The sequence below is a fragment of the Hyperolius riggenbachi genome, chromosome 3 (assembly GCF_040937935.1).
Source record: "Hyperolius riggenbachi isolate aHypRig1 chromosome 3, aHypRig1.pri, whole genome shotgun sequence".
NCBI classification, from domain to species: Eukaryota; Metazoa; Chordata; class Amphibia; order Anura; family Hyperoliidae; genus Hyperolius; species Hyperolius riggenbachi.
Window position 1 is genome coordinate 18,449,211 of NC_090648.1, and position 22,206 is coordinate 18,471,416.

General features: G+C 44.9%; 1 protein-coding gene across 2 annotated transcripts in view; it reads right to left on the bottom strand.

Moving 5' to 3' along the window:
• LOC137560881 (alpha-2,8-sialyltransferase 8F-like) overlaps positions 1–22,206 on the bottom strand; it is a 150,238-nt gene that overhangs the window by 68,443 nt on the left and 59,589 nt on the right. For both annotated transcript variants that reach the window (XM_068272039.1, XM_068272038.1), the window contains 2 exons: positions 16,913–16,999; positions 8,583–8,727 (listed from right to left, as the gene is read on the bottom strand). In XM_068272039.1, the coding sequence (XP_068128140.1) occupies positions 8,583–8,727; positions 16,913–16,999 (232 nt within the window). The remainder of the gene's footprint in view (positions 1–8,582; positions 8,728–16,912; positions 17,000–22,206) is intronic.

A 22,206-nucleotide genomic window follows, 5' to 3' on the forward strand; every position in this document is an offset into this window, starting at 1 on the left:
CAGATGTCCCTGCAGTATAGGTAGTTGGATGTCCCCCTACTATAGGTAGTAGCCAGATGTCCCCCAGAATAGATAGCAAGACAACCCCCCTCAGTAAAGGTAGCCAGATGTTCCCTTAGTATAGGTAGCCAAGTGACCCCCCCAGTATAGGTAGCCAGATGACCCCCCAGTATACAGTGGGTTGCAAAAATATTCGGCCCCCTTGAAGTTTTCCACATTTTCCACATTTTGTCACATTACTGCCACAAAATAACTATGTAACTATGTAACTATGTAACATGCATCAATTTTATTGGAATTCCATGTGAAAGACCAATACAAAGTGGCGTACACGTGAGAAGTGGTCACAAATCATACATCATTCCAAACATTTTTTACAAATAAATAACTGCAAAGTGGGGTGTGTGTAATTATTCGGCCCCCTGAGCCAATACTTTGTAGAACCACCTTTTGCTGCAATTACAGCTGCCAGTCTTTTAGGGTATGTCTCTACCAGCTTTGCACATCTAGAGACTGAAATCCTTGCCCATTCTTCTTTGCAAAACAGCTCCAGCTCAGTCAGATTAGATGGACAGCGTTTGTCAACAGCAGTTTTCAGATCTGGCCACAGATTCTCGATTGGATTTAGATCTGGACTTTGACTGGACCATTCTAACATATGTTTTGTTTTAAACCATTCCATTGTTGCCCTGGCTTTATGTTTAGGGTCATTGTCCTGCTGGAAGATGAACCTCCGCCCCAGTCTCAAGTCTTTGCAGTCTCCAAGAGGTTTTCTTCCAAGTTTGCCCTGTATTTGGCTCCATCCATCTTGCCATCAACTCTGACCAGCTTCCCTGTCCTTGCTGAAGAGCATGATGCTGCCACCACCATATTTGACAGTGGGGATGGCGTGTTCGGAGTGATGTGCAGTGTTAGTTTTCCACCACACATAGCGTTTTGCATTTTGGCCAAAAAGTTCCATTTTGGTTTCATCTGACCAGAGCACCTTCTTCCACATGTTTGCTGTGTCCCCCACATGGCTTGTGGCAAACTGCAAACGGGACTTCTTGTGCTTTCTGTTAATGCCTTTCTTCTTGCCACCCTTCCATAAAGGCCAACTTTGTACAGTGCATGACTAATAGTTGTCCTATGGACAGAGTCTCCCACCTGAGCTGTAGATCTCTGTAGCTCGTCCAGAGTCACCATGGGCCTCTTGACTGCATTTCTGATCAGCGGTCTCCTTGTTCGGCCTGTGAGTTTAGGTGGATGGCCTTGTCTTGGTAGGTTTACAGTTGTGCCATACTCCTTCCATTTCTGAATGATCGCTTGAACAGTGCTCCTTGGGAAGTTCAAGGCTTTGGAAATCTTTTTGTAGCCTAAGCCTGCTTTAAATTTCTCAATAACTTGATCCCTGAACTGTCTTGGACCTGTCTTGTGTGTTCTTTGGACTTCACGGTGTTGTTGCTCCCAATATTCTCTTAGACCACCTCTGAGGCCGTCGCAGAGCAGCTGTATTTGTACTGACATTAGATTAAACACAGGTGGACTCTATTTAGTCATTAGCACTCATCAGGCAATGTCTATAGGCAACTGACTGCACTCAGATCAAAGGGGGCTGAATAATTATGCACACACCACTTTGCAGTTATTTATTTGTAAAAAATGTTTGGAATCATGTATGATTTTCGTTCCACTTCTCACATGTACACCACTTTGTATTGGTCTTTCATGTGGAATTCCAATAAAATCGATTCATGTTTGTGGCAGTAATGTGACAAAATGTGGAAAACTTCAAGGGGGCTGAATACTTTTGCAACCCACTGTAGGTGGCCAGATGACCCCCCAGTATCTATAGCCAGCTGTCACCCCCCAGTATAGGTAGCCAGATGACCGCCCAGTATATATATAGCCAGCTGTCACCCCCCACTATAGGTGGCCAGATGACCCCCAGTATATATAGCCAGCTGTCACCCCCCAGTATAGGTAGCCAGATGACTCCCCAGTATATATATAGCCAGCTGTCAACCCCCAGTATAGGTAGCCAAATGACCCCCCAGTATATATATAGCCAGCTGTCACCCCCCACTATAGGTGGCCAGATGACCCCCAGTATATATAGCCAGCTGTCACCCCCCAGTATAGGTAGCCAGATGACTCCCCAGTATATATATAAGCAGCTGTCACCCCCCAGTATAGGTAGCCAGATGACCCCCCAGTATATATATAGCCAGCTGTCACCCCCCACTATAGGTAGCCAAATGACCCCCCAGTATATATATAGCCAGCTGTCACCCCCCACTATAGGTGGCCAGATGACCCCCAGTATATATAGCCAGCTGTCACCCCCCCAGTATAGGTAGCCAGATGACTCCCCAGTATATATATAGCCAGCTGTCACCTCCCACTATAGGTGGCCAGATGACCCCCAGTATATATAGCCAGCTGTCACCCCCCAGTATAGGTAGCCAGATGACCCCCCAGTATATATATAGCTAGCTGTCACCCCCCAGTATAGGTAGCCAAATGACCCCCCAGTATATATATAGCCAGCTGTCACCCCCCACTATAGGTGGCCAGATGACCCCCAGTATATATAGCCAGCTGTCACCCCCCAGTATAGGTAGCCAGATGACTCCCCAGTATATATATAACCAGCTGTCACCCCCCAGTATAGGTAGCCAGATGACCCCCCAGTATATATATAGCCAGCTGTCACCCCCCACTATAGGTAGCCAAATGACCCCCCAGTATATATATAGCCAGCTGTCACCCCCCACTATAGGTGGCCAGATGACCCCCCAGTATATATATAGCCAGCTGTCACCCCCCAGTATAGGTAGCCAGCTATCACCCCCCCCCCCCCCCCCCCAGTATACAGTAGGTAGCTAGATGTCAACAGATGTATGGCCACTTTAATTCTCCAAGGCTCATTCCTCCCCCCACTCACTTATGTTCTCCCCTTTGGCACCATCTCCCTCTGTCAGGCCACACATCTTTACTGACCTCCTTCCTGGCACCATGATCCCTGCGTTGCTAATGCTAATTTCCGAAGTTTCAGTAAGCCTCCTTCCATCACTGTTTTCACTTTCCACTCAACATTCATGCCTTTTTGGTGGTCAGTGGCAGTGCATCACTGCCTGCACACAATCCACTTCACTATAGTATAAAACCCTATAGGCCACATCCCTACTCAGTACTGACAGGTGGAAAAGCCATTATGATTCAATCACAGTGAAATAATCTGTCAGTAGCAATTGATGCATGTATGGTCATCTTTAGATTATGGTTTCTAATAACAAGATTGGAGAGAGGAGATAAAAGGCAAAGCAGGTGGTTTTGGTGCACGGCGCTCAGCACCGGTTACCCAAACCAGGAGCCCCATAGCAACAATAATATGCTGCGCGGGGTGCGTAAGGAAAATTCCAGGCTCTGGTGATCGCCGTACCCCAAATTACACCTCCCTCAGAGTTGCAACGACTCGGAGGGGAAATAGTATTTAACACCGCAAGGTAGTTTAGTGGCAGCAGGAAGAACCGTCATTCGGCGCTCAACTCACCTACAACGTACAAATACTAAGGGCTCAGACACACTATAAGCGATTTTTTGAGCGCTTATAGCCATCAGAGCTTTCTGAGAGCTTTTTAAAAACGCTCAAATTGACTTACATTAAAATCATGGTAAAATTGTGATCGCTCAGAAAAGTGCTTATAGTGTGTCTGAGCCCTTATGCAGAGAAGGGAAGAAACGGTGAGGAGAGAAAAGCTGAGAGTGAAGAAGATATTTGCCTCACCAGGATTGCACTTTTATGTAGCTTTTCTGCATGACACAAGAAGACACAACCACCCAGCACTAGGGGAAGAAGGAAACAAAGGTGAACGAGGGAGGGCTGGTGCACACCAAGAGCAAGGTTACCCTATGAGGGTGTTCCCACAGAAGCATTGTGAGTTTTTCAAAATTGCAAACATGCTGCATATAGCATTTTTTGTAGCAATTCATTCAAAAATCACTTTACACAAAATCACACTCGCAAATTGCTAGCGATTGCTATTGTGATTTTGGCGTTGCACTAGCCCAGAGGAGGAGTGGAGGAGAAAATTAGAATAGTCTGAGATGGAGCAGAGAGCTTATCTGTATTGCAGTCCCACATCACACAGAGCCTACTTGCCTGTTATAGAACTCCTATCCCTGCCAGTCTCTCACACAAGTCAGAAAGCAGCCCTTCTGGAGTCTAGGGACCGTCAAAAACTTTTCAACTTGTATAACGCCTTATCCACACATGCAGTCATTATAACCATGAGGAGAGACCAGACAGATTTTTGCCCATGGACCCTCCAGGCAAGCTCTGCATCATGCTGTGTATATTTACCAGCTTGCCTGTCCTCTAAGGAGAGCTCATTTCCACTTGTGCGGTGCGAATTGGCGCGGAAAAATTTGCGTGCGGATGCGAATTTCGCATGCGGTTGTATGTGAATTTTCATGCGAATTCGCACGCGGATTAGCATGAATGACACTGTATGCAAATTTAACCATGGCAGTGCCTGTGTGCTTTTCCATTGATTGCATGCAAATTCGCATACACCCGCATAGCAGTATGCGGTATACGAATTCTGATGGCTCTGCCATGCAAATTTTTCTTGCGGACAAAAACACTCAGAAATCCTGACAAGTGAAAACAGTCCCATTGACTTGAATTGGCTATGCGAATTCGCATGCGGCAAACACATGCAAATTTGCGATAGTGGAAAAGGGCCCTGACACTTTTATCAGCTAGCCAAGTGTTTCACATTGCCTTACAACAACAAACCTGAATACCACCCCTAAATCACTGAATGAAAGGTCTGGGTGGAAATCTCCCCCCTTCCCCCCTGTAATAGATACTTTGCTCCCCTCTACTCACACTCTGCAAATTGCATCTTTTTTGCCGCCAGATAATGCCACAGCATGCCAAACTAACAAGAGTCACATCTGAGCATGGCTGTGGCCACACTCAGGTTTAACTCAGGTGACAAAACTCAGGCTAAATGAAGATGCTGTCATGGAAGAAAAGATAACTACAGATGTACCTGTAGCCTTGGCCCTGGCTAGCAATTAGTTCTGCTGTTTGTTTTCAAAACATTTTTATTAGTGGAGAACGCTGGACAGAGATCACACAAATAACATTAGTCATTCCAGACCAGTGTTGCCAACCTTTCACATTATTTTTTGCTGACAAATACCTAAAAATTTACTGACAAAAGATTTTTTTTATTGACAAAATTCCCTGCGCTGCGCCAAAAACATGTGCATGGTCACGCAACAGAATGTGGGCGTGGTCATGGGTGGGGCCAAATATACATGATTTTAGTAGTGCTGTAAAAGGTCTGCCGGGGAAGTTTGAGCTCTGCCATAGCGTCCCCCCCCCCCCATTCCCCCTAAATACATGTAATCTTACAACATTTCACAAAAAATCCACGTAAAAATACAGATAATATGGCAGTGGTTCCCTAAAAATAGATGTAATCTGGCAGCAGCAATTCCCCCAAAGTACACATAATCTGGCAGCAGTTCCCCAAAATACACTTAATATGACAGCAGTTGTTCCCCAAAAATAGGTAGCCCCAGGTCTATAGGTGTCCCCAGAACAGGTAGCCAGGGGTAGAGATGTCTCCAGAACAGGTAGCCAGGTGGTATATGTTCCCAGTATATGTAGGCAGGGGTATATGTTCCCAGTATGTAGGCAGGGGTATATGTGCCCAGTATATGTAGCCAGGGGTATATGTCCCCAGTATATGTAGGCAGGGGTAAATGTCCCCAGTATATGTAGGCAGGGGTATATGTGCCCAGTATATGTAGCCAGGGGTATATGCCCCCAGTATATGTAGGCAGGGGTATATGTGCCCAGTATATGCAATCAGGGGTATATGTCCCCAGTATATGAACCCAGGGGTATATGTGCCCAGTATATGTAGGCAGGGGTATATGTCCCCAGTATATGTAGCCAGAGGTATATGTCCCCAGTATATGTAGGCAGGGGTATATGTGCCCAGTATATGTAGCCAGGGGTATATGTCCCCAGTATATGTAGGCAGGGGTATATGTGCCCAGTATATGTAGTCAGGGGTATATGTCCCCAGTATATGAACCCAGGGGTATATGTGCCCAGTATATGTAGGCAGGGGTATATGTCCCCAGTATATGTAGCCAGAGGTATATGTCCCCAGTATATGTAGGCAGGGGTATATGTGCCCAGTGTAGGTAGGCAGGGGTATATGTCCCCAGTATATGTAGGCAGGTGTATATGTGCCCAGTATATGTAGCCAGGGGTATATGTCCCCATCATATGTAGGCAGGGGTATATTTCCCCAGTATATGAACCCAGGGGTATATGTGCCCAGTATATGTAGGCAGGGGTATATGTCCCTAGTATATGTAGCCAGAGGTATATGTCCCCAGTATATGTAGGCAGGGGTATATGTGCCCAGTATATGTAGGCAGGGGTATAGGTGACCAGTATATGTAGGCAGGGGTATATGTCCCCAGTATATGTAGTCAGGTGTATATGTGCCTAGTATCTGTAGGCAGGGGTATATGTCCCCAGTATATATAGCCAGAGGTATATGTACCCAGTATATGAAGCCAGGGGTATATGTGCCCAGTATATGTAGCCAGGGGTATATGTGTCCAGTATATGTAGCCAGGGGAATATGTGCCCAGTATATGTAGTTGGGGTATATGTCCCCAGTATATGTAGGCAGGGGTATACGTCCCCAGTATATGTAGGCAGGGGTATATGTGCCCAGTATATGTAGGCAGGGGTATATGTCCCCAGTATATGTAGGCAGGGGTATATGTGCCCAGTATATGTAGGCAGGGGTATATGTGCCCAGTATATGTAGCCAGGGGGTATATGTCCCCAGTATATGTAGCCAGGTGGTATATGTCCTCAGTGTATGTAGTCGGGGGTATATGTCCCCAGTATATGTAGGCAGGGATATATGTCCCCAGAATAAGTAGCCAGGTGTGCCCCCAGCAGGAGGGGAGCAGCCCAGAAAAGAGGGAGAGCTGTGGGGACAGCAGGGAAGGGAAGCCATCTCCCCCTTCCTTACCTCACCATGTGGCTCTCTCTCCCTCGTTCTCCCCTCCAGAACTCATTTTGGTGCGGTGGCTGGCAGCGGGCGGAACTTACCTCTGTCTCGTTGCAGGTGCAGGATGGATTTGCCGCTAGTCTGATCTGGTCCAGACGATCCAGGAGAAAACACTGTGTCTGTATATGTGTTATTATCTACGTTAAGGAGAGCATTTCTGAAGACTTTGTTTTTAACGGACCGTAAAGAGTTACATCAACAGGGGCAAGAAATCTTTATTGGGGCTGCCAGGGCCCCTGACCTTTCACTAGATCAAAGCAACTGCCTCTGTTGCCTGGTGGATAATCCAGCTCTGCCTCTATGGCAGGCCTGGGCAAAGTTTACGTGGCCCGGGCAACATTGTCTGGACTGTATTCCTTAAATTCCAACCCCCCCCCCTCCCTCCCTGCAGAGTAGCGAGCGGGCACTGGTGTATTTGAAACTTACCTCGCTCACCGATGTCCCACGTCGCATCTCCATGGAAACAGGATGTCACATGACATGATGTCAGGGCACACCAGCGGGTAATACAAGTGCAGATCTCAGAGTGCACGGAATGTGCAGCCGCTGTAAGTAATTACCAAAGCTGTTACACTCGCAGGGACCTGGGGGGGCAGTGGGACTGTGAGGAGAGCACAATTTGGCAGGATTGGGGGCCACTGCAGAGGTCAGGCAGCGCTGGGCCCGGGCGAGACTCTCAGGAAGTTGGTGAGCTCCCATCTCTCCACAGAATAGAACAAAGGACAACATAAACCATGAGAAGGGTAAGATCAAGGCACTGGGCTCAGCCAGGGGGATGGGTAAGGATCCATGCTGACCATAGTTCTCAGACCTGGAGATGTTTATCCGTACCTCTAGACAAAGAATATGTTAGGTCCTCCAGCCGATAAATACTGTGAACTTTGTTTATTAGTAGCTGTCTATTCGGGGGAATAACCTTCCAAGTTTTAGCTATCAATGAGGTAGCTGCGCTGCATACCTGGGAAACAAATGCATTCTGAGGACTAGACAGGCCATCGACTTTCTTGTGGAATAGCGCTACCCAGGGGCAATGAGAGACTGTCACCTCCAGGACTTCGGAGATGAGACTACACGCCAAAATTCCTGAATACGATAAGACTACAAGTCTACCAACAATGAAGTTGGTCAGCACGTAGGCCACAACCTCGGAAGCAGTGGTCTTGCTCCATAAGACCCCATCGATGAAGCCTATCAGGCGTTATATACCAATCGTATAGGATCTTATATGCAAGTTCCCTGTTTAGGTTATTTATAGAGACCTTAGCCATTCCTTGGAAGATTAATTCTCAGTCTTCTAGGTCCCATTCTTTCTGAAGTCTCCACTGGCAGTGGGACATTGCAGGAGTAAAATCAGGAAGAGATTGGTACCATAAGGACTAGTATAAGTCTGAGCTAAGCCCTTTTTTAAGAGAAGTTGAAGTACTATTCAGTTGAAAAAAAAAACTGCTTTATGAACATCTACAAGAATACATTTTTTACCTCTGGAAGCATTCTATGGATACTCTCTGTGACTTTTACTGCCTTGTTTTGACTGACTTCGTATCGCAGATTATGTCCAAGAGGAGTATTGTCCTGCGATACCAGCAGCATGTGTGATGTGTTACAGCACTTCTTGAACTCCTGTCTGTCAATAAAACAAACTTATTATATGTACATGTATGTATTTTCCCACACTAGTACACTTACAGCCATCCATGAACATTACTCATATTTTTACTATTTTTGTTTTGTGAAAAAACTCAAAAAAAATCAACATACCTCCAAATAACTTTCTGAATTTGCCATACAACATTTTGTGAACTCAAAATCCAGACTTTCAACTCAAAAGTGCAAAATCCTGAGGTAAGATTTGGAATTCTGTGAAATCTGAACCCTCAATATTCACAAAAATATATGGGCATGAGAAACCACATTTCCATGAAAGTTCTCAAGTCTGTAATGCAAATTATTGTTTTTTTTCCCCCCCCTTTGGTGATACTTGTAAGGGCCAACAATACCTAGGTGAGAAGTAAAGAGAGACCAGGAGCCCAATGGTGCAGTTTCGTCAGGTATAGGGAGGATAAAATCTTATAAATATATACTCACAAAGGTGGGTTGCAACCACCGTATAGTTCTGCAGGGAATTAACGGTCCCTGCTCTGTACTCCAGGTCCTGCTGGATAATTGTAACAAACATGGAAGAGACAGCTGCGGTGAACAGCGATACCACCGAAGCTGCCTCCATCTCCCTGCCTAGCGATCTATCCATGCCTCGGGCGTCTAGCACGCCGAGGATGGGTTTGTCAGCAGCACATAGGGTTGCAATGTCGCGTGCGTGCGCGCGCGCATAGACGGGACCTTTAAGCAGGGAGGAGGCGTGTCAGCTGACCGGCCAGTCGGCTGACATCAGAGGAGTCGCTCGCCGCTTCTTATTGGTTGATGCGAGTGGGCATACCGAAGGGGTCTCCTCTGCTTCTTAAGCCTTGCTGAATCACTCGTAACTTGTCTGCTGTTGTGAATACTTCGTGTTAGCGCTCAGACCTTAGATAGATCCGATGTGCTTTGATCCCGGAGGAAACCGGGGATTTCACACAGTGATAGGATTTGTTTGATAGCTATAATTATAATCGGAATACTGTTTATTATCTGTGTATGACTCTTGCTCGTTCTGACTACTCTTACGCTCAGTGATTCTGTACTTCTGCCCATCTGATCTTGCTGCCGACTCTGCCTGTTAAAAACTTCTTGCCTTTGCCTTCTGATTTTGTACCGTATCTGTCTGTCTGTTGCTAACTCGATTAGTCTGATCACTCTACTCTCACCAGAGGGCCCATGTCTCTGGTGAGGAGCTCTGTACTGTTAGTGCCCACCAGCTCCTCTGGTGAGGAACAGCTAAACCTATCAGTACTACTGTTGCACCAAGCACTATACTTTGCTATCACATTAGCTGTTGGTATACCTGTATTATTGGTGATTCTGCAGATCACCATATAATCAGGTATATATCTGTATTATAGGTGATATTGCAGATCACCTAATAATCAGAACTCTGTTACTTGCTGACACGTATCGTTACAATAATGAATGGTTGCTCTCCTGTAGTACGATAGACTTTCCAGAACAACTGCAAAGGTCTGACTGGTAGTGGGTAGGATGGAGGCACCCAATGTGTGTTCTATTTTGGTATTTTTAAATGCAAATAAAAAATTATATAATAAAAAGACAGGTAATTGCTTACCTCTCCAGAAGATATAGACACAAGTTTAACTGGAAAAAAGTTTTTATTCAAAAAGCAATCTGACAACGCATTTCACGGGTCATGGCCGGCTTCCTCAAGTCAATACAAAACACCTTGATAGCATAGGGGATAGAGTGTACTTAGAGGCGCCTACACTATATCCCCTCTGCTATCAAGGCATTTTGTATTGACCTGAGGAAGCGGGCCATGACCCGTAAAATGTGTTGTCAGATTGCTTTTTGAATAAACTTTTTTTCCAGTTGAACTGGTGTCTATATCTTCTGTAGAGGCAAACAATTACCTCTCTTTTTATGATAACATTTTTTTATTTGAATTTAAAAATACCAAAATAGAACTTACATGGGGCGAGGCGAGGCCATCCTACTCACTACTTGTAATGTAAATTATAATGCAAAAATGACTGTTGAAAACTCAAGCTTAATCCTACTTAACAGCTAAACTATTTAGAAGAAAACTATTGAAGTTTATTTTGAAAAGAAAATGGTGTTGCTGGTTTTTCCGTATTTGAGCATGTATTTAACTAGATAAAAAATCAACAGATGGCATGTTACATCGGGGAACAGGAAATCTGGGTGCCTGAGGCTAATGGACTATTTGGGAGTCCCATAGTCTCTAATGCAAAATATTGGCTATTGAGTGCCCAAAGAAGAAATTAGGGGTTCCCGCTATTTATATGCCCGTCCAACCGAAACTTTTGTTTTAACAATAACTATTTCCATAAATATTATTTTCAAATTCGTTTTGAGAATTACAACATTGTAAATTACTGTTTTTAACTTCATTATCTTACAGATTTAGCTCTTTGTATTAATGTTATTTGCCAAGAAGAAATTTGGCCTTCTGATAAATAGCAGCTACCAGAACCATCCAAATAAAATTTTTCGCTATCAGAATTAATGTTTAGATAAATATTATTTTGAAATTCATTTTAGAATTATAACATTGTAAATCATCATTTTGGACTTTAATATCAGAACAGAGGAAGGGGGTTTTAGGGTTTGGCACCAGGAAGGGGGGTTTTAGGGTTAGGCGTCAGGAAGGGGGGGGTTTAGGGTTAGGTGTCAGGAAGAGGGGGTTTTAGGGTTAGGCATCAGGAAAGGGGGTTTAGGGTTAGGCATCAGGAAGGGGGGGGGGTTAGGGTTAGGCATCAGGAAGGGGGGTTTTAGGGTTAGGCATCAAGAATGGGGATTTTAGGGTAAGGCATCAGGAAGGGGGGTTTTGGGGTTAGGCGTCAGGAAGGGGGGTTTAGGGTTAGGCATCAGGAAGGGGGGGTTAGGGTTAGGTGTCAGGAAGAGGGGCTTTAGGGTTAGGCATCAGGAAGGGGGGGGTAAGGGTTAGGCGTCAGGAAGAGGGGGGTTTAGGGTTAGGCATCAGGAAGGGGGGTTTTAGGGTTAGGCATCAGGAAGGGGGGTTTTGGGGTTAGGCGTCAGGAAGGGGGGTTTAGGGTTAGGCATCAGGAAGGGGGGGGGTTATAGTTAGGTGTAAGGAAGAGGGATTTTAGGGTTAGGCATCAGGAAGGGGGGGCGGGGTTAGGGTTAGGTGTCAGGAAGGGGGGGTTAGGGTTAGGTGTCAGGAAGGGGGGGGTTAGGATTAGGCGTCAGGTAGAGGGGTTTTAGGGTTAGGCATCAGGAAGGGGGGTTTTAGGGTTAGGCATCAGGAAGGGGGGGGGTTAGGGTTAGGCATCAGGAAGGGGGGTTTTAGGGTTAGGCATCAGGAAGGGGGGTTTAGGGTTAGGCATCAGGAAGGGGGGGGTTTAGGGTTAGGTGTCAGGAAGAGGGGTTTTAGGGTTAGGCATCAGGAAGGGGGGTTTCAGGGTTAGGTGTCAGGAAGGGGGATTTTAGGCTTAGGTGTCAGGAAGAGGGGTTTTAGGGTTAGGCATCAGGAAGGGGGGTTTTAGGGTTAGGTGTCAGGAAGAGGGGTTTTAGGGTTAGGCATCAGGAAGGGGGGGGTTTCAGGGTTAGGTGTCAGGAAGAGGGGCTTTAGGGTTAGGCATCAGGAAGGGGGGGGGGGTAGGGTTAGGCGTCAGGAAGAGGGGTTTTAGGGTTAGGCATCAGGAAGGAGGGTTTTAGGGTTAGGCATCAGGAAGGGGGGTTTTAGGGTTAGGCATCAGGAAGGGGGGTTTTGGGGTTAGGCGTCAGGAAGGGGGGTTTAGGGTTAGGCAATAGGAAGGGGGGGTAGGGTTAGGTGTAAGGAAGAGGGGTTTTAGGGTTAGGCATCAGGAAGGGGGGGGTTAGGGTTAGGTGTCAGGAAGGGGGGTTTAGGGTTAGGTGTCAGGAAGGGGGGGTTTTAGGGTTAGGCGTCAGGAAGAGGGGTTTTAGGGTTAGGCATCAGGAAGGGGGGTTTTAGGGTTAGGCATCAGGAAGGGGGGGTTTAGGGTTAGGCATCAGGAAGGGGGGTTTTAGGGTTAGGCATAGAGATGAGCGTAATGACCTAATTACGATTTTGCGAAATTTCGCGTAATTAGTGCAATTACGATTATGGCCGTAAGTACATAATCGTAATGAAGAAGGATTTCGCGAAATTTCGCGTAAGCGTAATTTTCGCGTAATTTTCGCATTACAGTCGTATCATGCCGTAATTTCGCATTAAACGCTACCGTAATTTCGCGTTAAACCGTAACGCTCCGTATAATATAAAAAAGCCGCCGACTTTAAGGGTTAATAGCAAAGCCCCCTTAAATGCTAAGAGCCTCAAATTTAGGGAATATATTAAGGAGATCAGGAGGAATAAGAGGAAAACATTTTTTTTCAAAAAGACCTTATAGTTTTTGAGAAAATCGATGTTAAAGTTTCAAAGGAAAAATGTAAATATTTAAAAACCCGCCGACTTTAACGGTTAATAGCAAAGCCTGCTTAAAGTTTAGGAACACCAAATTCCCAGGGTATATTAAGGGGATCAGTGGGAATAAGAGGAAAAAAAAATTTTTCAAAAAGACCTTATAGTTTTTGAGAAAATCGATTTTTAAGTTTCAAGGGCGAAAATGTCTTTTAAATGCGGAAAATGTCAGTTTTTTTTGCACAGGTAACAATAGTGTATTATTTTCATAGATTCCCCCAAGTGGGAAGAGTTTTACTTACTTCGTTCTGAGTGTGGGAAATATAAAAAAAAAAACGACGTGGGGTCCCCCCTCCCAGACCTCTTTAACCCCTTGTCCCCCATGCAGGCTGGGATAGCCAGAATGCGGAGCACCGGCCGCGTGGGGCTCCGCACCCTGACTATACCAGCCCGCATGGTCCATGGATTGGGGGGTCTCGGAAGGGGAGGGGCAGCCAAGCTTTCCCCTCCCCCTCCGAGCCCTTGTCCAATCCAAGGACAAGGGGCTCTTCTCCACCTCCGATGGGCGGTGGAGGTGGAGGCCGCGATTTCCTGGGTGGGGGGTTCATGGTGGAATCTGGGAGTCCCCTTTAAAAAGGGGTCCCCCAGATACCCACCCCCCTCCCAGGAGAAATGAGTATAGAGGTACTTGTAGTACCCCTTACCCATTTCCTTTAAGAGTTAAAAGTAAATAAACACACAAACACATAGAAAAAGTATTTTAATTGAACAAAAAACATAACCACGAAAAAAGTCCTTTAATATTCTTAATTAACCATTAATACTTACCTGTCCCTTTAAATAAATGATCCCACGCAATATCCTCGGAAATGTTCTATCAGTTACAATGTAACAAAGTTATTACAATATAACAACTTTGTTACATTGTAACTACGCCGCACCTGACGTCACTCACCGCCGCCGCCGCCGCCGCGTCTGCGCTGCAGGACCCGACAGAGCTCTGAGCTATATAGCTCAGAGCTCTCGAAAGCATCTTTGTATTTGGGCTCCAAGGAGGATTTGAAGGAACCCCATTGGTCTGCTAAGGACCAATGGGGCTCCTTGGAGCCCAAATACAAAGATGCTTCTCAGAGCTCTGAGCTATATAGCTCAGAGCTCTGTCGGGTCCGTGCAGGACGCTAAGTCCCCGCCGGCTCCGCTGCCCTCCCCGCCTCTCCCACATGTCACCCACATGTGGGTGACATGTGGGTGACAGATGTGGGCGGGGTGGACAGCGGGAGCTGCGGGGACTTAGCGTCCTGCACGGACGCGGCGGCGGCGGCTGAGCGGCGAGTGGCGTCGGGTGCGGCGTAGTTACAATGTAACAAAGTTGTTACATAATAACATTGTTACATTGTAACTGATAGAACATTTCCGAGGATATTGCGTGGGATCATTTATTTAAAGGGACAGGTAAGTATTAATGGTTAATTAAGAATATTAAAGGACTTTTTTCGTGGTTATGTTTTTTGTTCAATTAAAATACTTTTTCTATGTGTTTGTGTGTTTATTTACTTTTAACTCTTAAAGGAAATGGGTAAGGGGTACTACAAGTACCTCTATACTCATTTCTCCTGGGAGGGGGGTGGGCATCTGGGGGACCCCTTTTTAAAGGGGACTCCCAGATTCCACCATGAACCCCCCACCCAGGAAATCGCGGCCTCCACCTCCACCGCCCATCGGAGGTGGAGAAGAGCCCCTTGTCCTTGGATTGGACAAGGGCTCGGAGGGGGAGGGGAAAGCTTGGCTGCCCCTCCCCTTCCGAGACCCCCCAATCCATGGACCATGCGGGCTGGTATAGTCAGGGGCCCCACGCGGCCGGTGCTCCGCATTCTGGCTATCCCAGCCTGCATGGGGGACAAGGGGTTAAAGAGGTCTGGGAGGGGGGACCCCACGTCGTTTTTTTTTTTATATTTCCCACACTCAGAACGAAGTAAGTAAAACTCTTCCCACTTGGGGGAATCTATGAAAATAATAAACTATTGTTACCTGTGCAAAAAAAACTGACATTTTCCGCATTTAAAAGACATTTTTGCCCTTGAAACTTAAAAATCGATTTTCTCAAAAACTATAAGGTGTTTTTGAAAAAAAAAATTTCCTCTTATTCCCACTGATCCCCTTAATATACCCTAGGAATTTGGTGTTCCTAAACTTTAAGCAGGCTTTGCTATTAACCGTTAAAGTCGGCGGGTTTTTAAATGTATACATTTTTACTTTGAAACTTTAACATCGATTTTCTCAAAAACTATAAGGTCTTTTTGAAAAAAAAATTTTTCCTCTTATTCCTCCTGATCTCCTTAATATATTCTCCAAATTTGAGGCTCTTAGCATTTAAGGGGGCTTTGCTATTAACCCTTAAAGTCGGCGGCTTTTTTATATTATACGGAGCGTTACGGTTTAACGCGAAATTACGGTAGCGTTTAATGCGAAATTACGGCATGAACGAAACGCGAAATTTCGCGTTGAAAATTACGCTTACGGTATTTTCAATTACGATTTTAATGGCAATTTCGCTACGCTAATTTCGCATCGTAATCGCAAATTTCGCATGCGTAATTATAGTAATGCGAAATTACGAAAATTTCAGCTCAACTCTAGTTAGGCATCAGGAAGGGGGGGGTTTAGGGTTAGGCATCAGGAAGGTGGGGTTTAGGGTAAGGCATCAGGAAGGGGGGGGGGGTTAGAGTTAGGTGTCAGGAAGAGGGGTTTTAGGGTTAGGTGTCAGGAAGGGGGATTTTAGGGTTAGGTGTCAGGAAGAGGGGTTTTAGGGTTAGGCGTCAGGAAGGGGGGTTTTAGGGTTAGGTGTCAGGAAGGGGGGGGGTCTAAGGGTTAGGCATTGGTAGAGGGAGGGTTGTGTGTGAGAGTAGGGTTAGGTGTAGTTGTACTAGTAAAATATCAGTGCTATTTACCAATGTTTCACTAGGCTTATTACGACTGTAACTATATTTTCATTCTTATTCTTATGGACACTAATTTGCAATTTTAATACCCATATTTTAACATGTTTATTACAGAGATGGTCGTAGTCAGCCAACTTCGCTACGCTGGAACTACTCGTAGTTTTCCACGACTACGCTTCGCAAACTACGGCTACGAAATCAGAATCTTCGCTATGTTTGCATTTCGTAGACTACGCGTTAAAATACGGAAGCTTCGCGTAGTGCGAAGCGTAGTTTATGCGGACGCTTATGCCCTTATGCGGAAAAATGTCCGCAATAATCCGCTAACTATGCGCATGAGTGAACTAATTTATGCGTACATATCACCTTCCAATGCAGAATTGTATACGTATAGAAGGGCAATAATATTTCTGTGCATGCGCAATGATCTTTATAGACGCAGTTACCGCATGCGTAGTTCACTTCGCAATACATATGTCAACTACGCGTAGCAGGCGAAGCTTCGCATAGTGGGACTCCGACTACGCGGAAATGCGTATGCAAAGTTTTTACACTTCATCTATGAACTACGATGCGTAGTTGCGTACTACGACGTGTAGATTCGCGCTGGCGTAGTTTACGAGCAACCCTGATTTATTGTTATATGTTAGATAAAGATGAAGGAACAATAAAACTCTTGTTATAGAGAATATCTTACAATGTCGGCTATACCTTTTTTCCAGGCGCCCTTATTTGATGTATGCATGCTACATTGTAATTGCATCCTTTTTTATTCAGTTTCCTCCTCACAAAGACATTGCAATGGTTGATAAGAATAAGTAACTGGCTTGGGTAACCAGAATAAAAAAAATACTCACTTGAGTGCATTATCCTCAGTCCTGTTGTATTGCCATGGACATGCCTGGATGTTATTAACATGTTTCCGGAAGTCATCAGGTGCAATACTGCATTCAAAGGAAAGTATATAAAAGAATAAATGATCAAACAGGAACAACATATTTTAGACATGTAAACAGTAACCCAACGTGCAGAAGGTATAGAGATAGTCACAACAGGATGCAGGAGGGGAGCTTGCAATCTAAGAAGACGGGAAATATGGATTCAGTGGCTGCTGCAGCTGAATGTTGTGAGAGTTTGTTGCTAGATGTGTGTGCGTATGCGGGTGTTCAGGAATGTGCGCGTGCAGCCTTGCGCATAAGTGAGTTGAGAACACATGCGGGTCGTGGCGGTGCGTGCGTTGTGTGTGGGGGGGGGGGGGAATCATGGCCTAGCGTCCATTTTTTCAAGCAGAAACTTATAAAATTATAATTGATAAATGGTGTCAGATGTCTTCCTATCCTTTTCCAGACAGAGGTGGGATATCTAATTATTATTATGAAATTGATGGGGACATTGTACTAGTGTACCAGATATCTGGAATAAAGGTGTGTAACTCTGATCGTTATTACTGTAAATTATCTATACAGTAATGTACTGAAAGACTGTACATAACACAACAATTTTATTATTGGCAAGTCAAGAGGACATTTTAAAAATAAAGCTACTAAAGACAGCAGGTTAATAATTATTTTTTAATTATTATTATTATTGATTTATACAGCGCAGACATATTCCATACCACTGTATAATGTAATGCTGGGGATACACGGACGTTTCTGTACCGTGTATCGACCAGCTGATCTAGCCAGCTGATAATATTCACCTGGGCCGATCAAGCCACTCGATCCCCGCCCGCTCGATCCCCGCCGGCAGACAATGGCAGAGAATCGAGCAGCTGATAAGGAGGGCCGGCGGGGACGAGCGGTAATCGATCTGCACAGAGGAGCAGGGATGCGGCGGGGACAGTGTTGGGGTCGATCCAGTGGCTAATCGGCTGCCGGATCGACCCGTGTATTCCCAACATTAGAGACAAACATGTGGTACAAAATACAGACAATGGTACACACCAATATACAGTACAAAATACAGAGACGGTACAAAATACAGAATCATTACTGTAATAAATATTTGTTAGTTGCTATGGGCAACAACACTACACCTTTGTTGTACAACTGGAACGTCTTCAAACTTTAAGAAATGTATTCAGCAAAACAGATATACAGGTGTGTTCATCAGCAATCTTATCTTCGTTACTTGTTCATTACCTCAGCAAAGCAATCAAGTTGTAGTAGGTCATCTTAAGCATTTCATGGCATCTTGAACTAGTCCTTATGATTAGCTCAGTCTTTCTCTTATGAACATCTATGCTATGTTGCACTACAATAGAACTTAGGCCCAGGGCCGGATTAAAGCTGAATGGGGCCCTAAGCAAAGTAGCAGATTTGGGCCCCACTCGAATATCTGAAATATTATATATATATATATATATATATATATATATATATATATATACATATATATATATATATATACATATATATATACAGTGGGTTGCAAAAGTATTCGGCCCCCTTGAAGTTTTCCACATTTTGTCATATTACTGCCACAATCATGAATTAATTTTATAGGAATTCCACATGACAGACCAATACAAAGTGGTGTACACGTGAGAAGTGGAACGAAAATCATACGTGATTCAAAACATTTTTTACAAATAAATAACTGCAAAGCGGTGTGTGCATAATTATTCAGCCCTCTTTGGTCTGAGTGCAGTCAGTTGCCTATAGACATTGCCTGATGAGTGCTAATGACTAAATAGAGTGCACCTGTGTGTAATCTAATGTCAGTACAAATACAGCTGCTCTGTGACGGCCTCAGAGGTTGTCTAAGAGAATATTGGGAGCAACAACACCGTGAAGTCCAAAGAACACACAAGACAGGTCAGGGATCAAGTTATTGAGAAATTTAAAGCAGGCTTAGGCTACAGAAAGATTTCCAAAGCCTTGAAAATCCTACAGAGCACTGTTCAAGCGATCATTCATAAATGGAAGGAGTATGGCACAACTGTAAACCTACCAAGACAAAGCCGTCCACCTAAACTCACAGGCCGAACAAGGAGAGCACTGATCAGAAATGCAGAGGCCCATGGTGACTCTGGACGAGCTGCAGAGATCTACAGCTCAGGTGGGAGACTCTGTCCATAGGACAACTATTAGTCATGCACTGTACAAAGTTGGCCTTTATGGAAGAGTGGCAAGAAGAAAGGCATTGTTAACAGAAAGCATAAGAAGTCCCGTTTTCAGTTTGCCACAAGCCATGTGGGGGACACAGCAACCATGTGGAAGAAGGTGCTCTGGTCAGATGAGACCAAAATTGAACTTTTTGGCCACAATGCAAAACGCTATGTGTGGCAGAAAACTAACACTGCACATCACTCTGAACACACCATCCTAACTGTCAAATATGGTGGTGGCAGCATCATGCTCGGGGATGCATCTCTTCAGCAGGGACAGGGAAGCTGGTCAGAGTTGATGGGAAGATGGATGGAGCCAAGTACAGGGCAAACTTGGAAGAAAACCTCTTGGAGACTGCAAAAGACTTGAGACTGGGGCGGAGGCTCACCTTCCAGCTGGACAACGTCCCTAAACATAAAGCCAGGGCAACAATGGAATGGTTTAAAACAAAACATATCCATGTGTTAGAATGGCCCAGTCAAAGTCCAGATCTAAATCCAACCGAGAATCTGTGGCAAGATCTGAAAACTCCTCTTCACAAACGCTGTCCATCTAATCTGACTGAGCTGGAGCTGTTTTGCAAGGAAGAATGGGCAAGGATTTCAGTCTCTAGATGTGCAAAGCTGGTAGAGACATACCCTAAAAGACTGGCAGCTGTAATTGCAGCAAAAGGTGGTTCTACAAAGTATTGACTCAGGGGGCCGAATAATTACGCACGCCCCACTTTGCAGTTATTTATTTGTAAAAAATGTTTGGAATCCTGTATGATTTTCGATTCCACTTCTCACATGTACACCACTTTGTATTGGTCTTTCACATGGAATTCCAATAAAATTGATGCATGTTTGTGGCAGTAATGTGACAAAATGTGGAAAACTTCAAGGGGGCCGAATAGTTTTGCAACCCACTGTATATATATATATATATATATATATATATATATATATATATATATATATATATATATATATATATATATATATATATATATATATATATATTTTATATATATATATATATATATATATATATATATATATATATATATATATATATATATATATATATATATATATATACACACACAGTATATATGTATATGGATGAGAGGACGCAGCATGAAGAATGGTTTCCTCCCACATCCCAAAAACATACACATAAGTTAATAGGCTTCCCCCTACATTGGCATACATATATACTGAATATACCTAGACTACGATACACACGCTACATGATATATACACAGACATATGACTATGGTAGGGACTAGATTGTGAACTCCTCTGAGGGACAGTTATTTACAAAACTATATATACTCTGTACAGCACTGCGGAAGAAGTCGGTGCTATTTAAATACTAAATAATAATAATTCAGACAGCAACTGATACAACTAATTAGAGGAGGGGGGGGGGGGGGGGGCTGATAAAGTTTGCCCAGCCTAATTAACTTTGTTTAATATGCTCTTTGTAGCTGCACTTTTTCTACAAGTTGTCCCCTTCACCTCACCTAGCTGGAAGCAGCGGGCTGTAGGTTATCAGAGAGCAAAGTGTAAGGATCCGCTCAGCTGGATGCACTGGCAGACAGCTGTTTGACCATTCCTCTAGTCTGTGGGCTGCAGGTCTCTGCAAGAGAGACCTGTCTTTCCATTACAAGTTTCTGGTCTGTTCTGCTGCTGAGGAATTTGCATACACTCGTTATGCAAATCCCCTACCTGCCTCCTTTGATGACTGGCAGTATAAAGAGCTATGTTTCCCAGAGTCATTTGCTGGTCATAAGAGTTAGTTCCTGTGTAACACTCGCCTGGAGTGTCAGCCTTGCTCATTGTTTGAATAATAGTTTAGAGTAATTCCTGGAACTGCACTAGGCAGATTCCCTAGTGTAGTTAGGATTGCATATCTGTTTTGTTTGTCTGTTGCGATTGTCCTGTCCCAGCGGTGGTCGACAGGAAGTCGTTCTGATCTTTGTTCTTGGAGTATAGCTGGAGCAGCGGTTGCTACCAGCTATCGCATCTGATCTGTCTTGCCAGGATCGCACTCACCTTGCGCTAGTGCTGTTGATCCGTCTGATCTCCATCTCTCTTTCTATACTTGGATCACACTCGCCTTGCGCTAGTGCTGTGGATCCTTCTGGTCTGCTACTCTCTTGCTGTTCTTGGATCGCACTCGCCTTGCGCTAGTGCTGTGGATCCTTCTGTTCTGTCTTCCTGGATCGCACTAGCCTCTTGCGCTAGTGCTGTGGATCCTATCTCTCACTTATTCCTGTTTTCGTGTATCTGTCTTGTCTACTACGAACGCTTGCTGGAGGCTCGGTGAGGTAACCGTTAAGCAAGCGCTCGCGTCCTCTGTTTCTTGTTTGTCTGTCGGTTAGTTAGGCGTGCTTGTCTCTGTTGTGCTTATCACGCGAACACCGCGCATAAACGCGTGCACTGTTGCGAATGAGTGCGGTGTTCGCGTTTAGCTAGCGTTTGTTATTTTCCTTATCTTCTCATTGTATGATTTGCTGTGCCTTTGCTACTCTTGTGCTCTGCCTTGCTGTAGCCTTGTGTCACCTCTGGCAATCGCCTCTCTCGCGATTGCATTCCTACTTCATATCTACTGTTGTGTATGCACCGTCGCGGGTTGGCGACTAGTTTGGTGCACACACATACAATCTGTCCCTGTGCTCATTCTCTTTAGCAATCACTTCTCTTGCAATTGCATTCTAACTTGGTTTCCTTTGTTGTGTGTCCGCCGTCACAGGGTGGCGGCTAGATTGGTGGACATACATACATTCTTCATCTGTGCTTATTCTGTCTTGTGTCGCTGTTAGCAATCGCCATCTCTGGCGATTGCCTTCTCTCCTGTTCTTCATGGTTGTGTATGCACTGTCGCGGGTTGGCGACTAGATTGGTGCACACACATACCCTCTGTCGCTTTGCTCTCTCTCCTTCAGGGCTATCTTACCCTGCGTTTCTTCCCTTTGTGCAATTCCTGTCTTGCGTCTGTGGCAAAGCAGAGGAGCTGTTCCTCTGCACTCCACAGCTCCACCTGCCGACAGG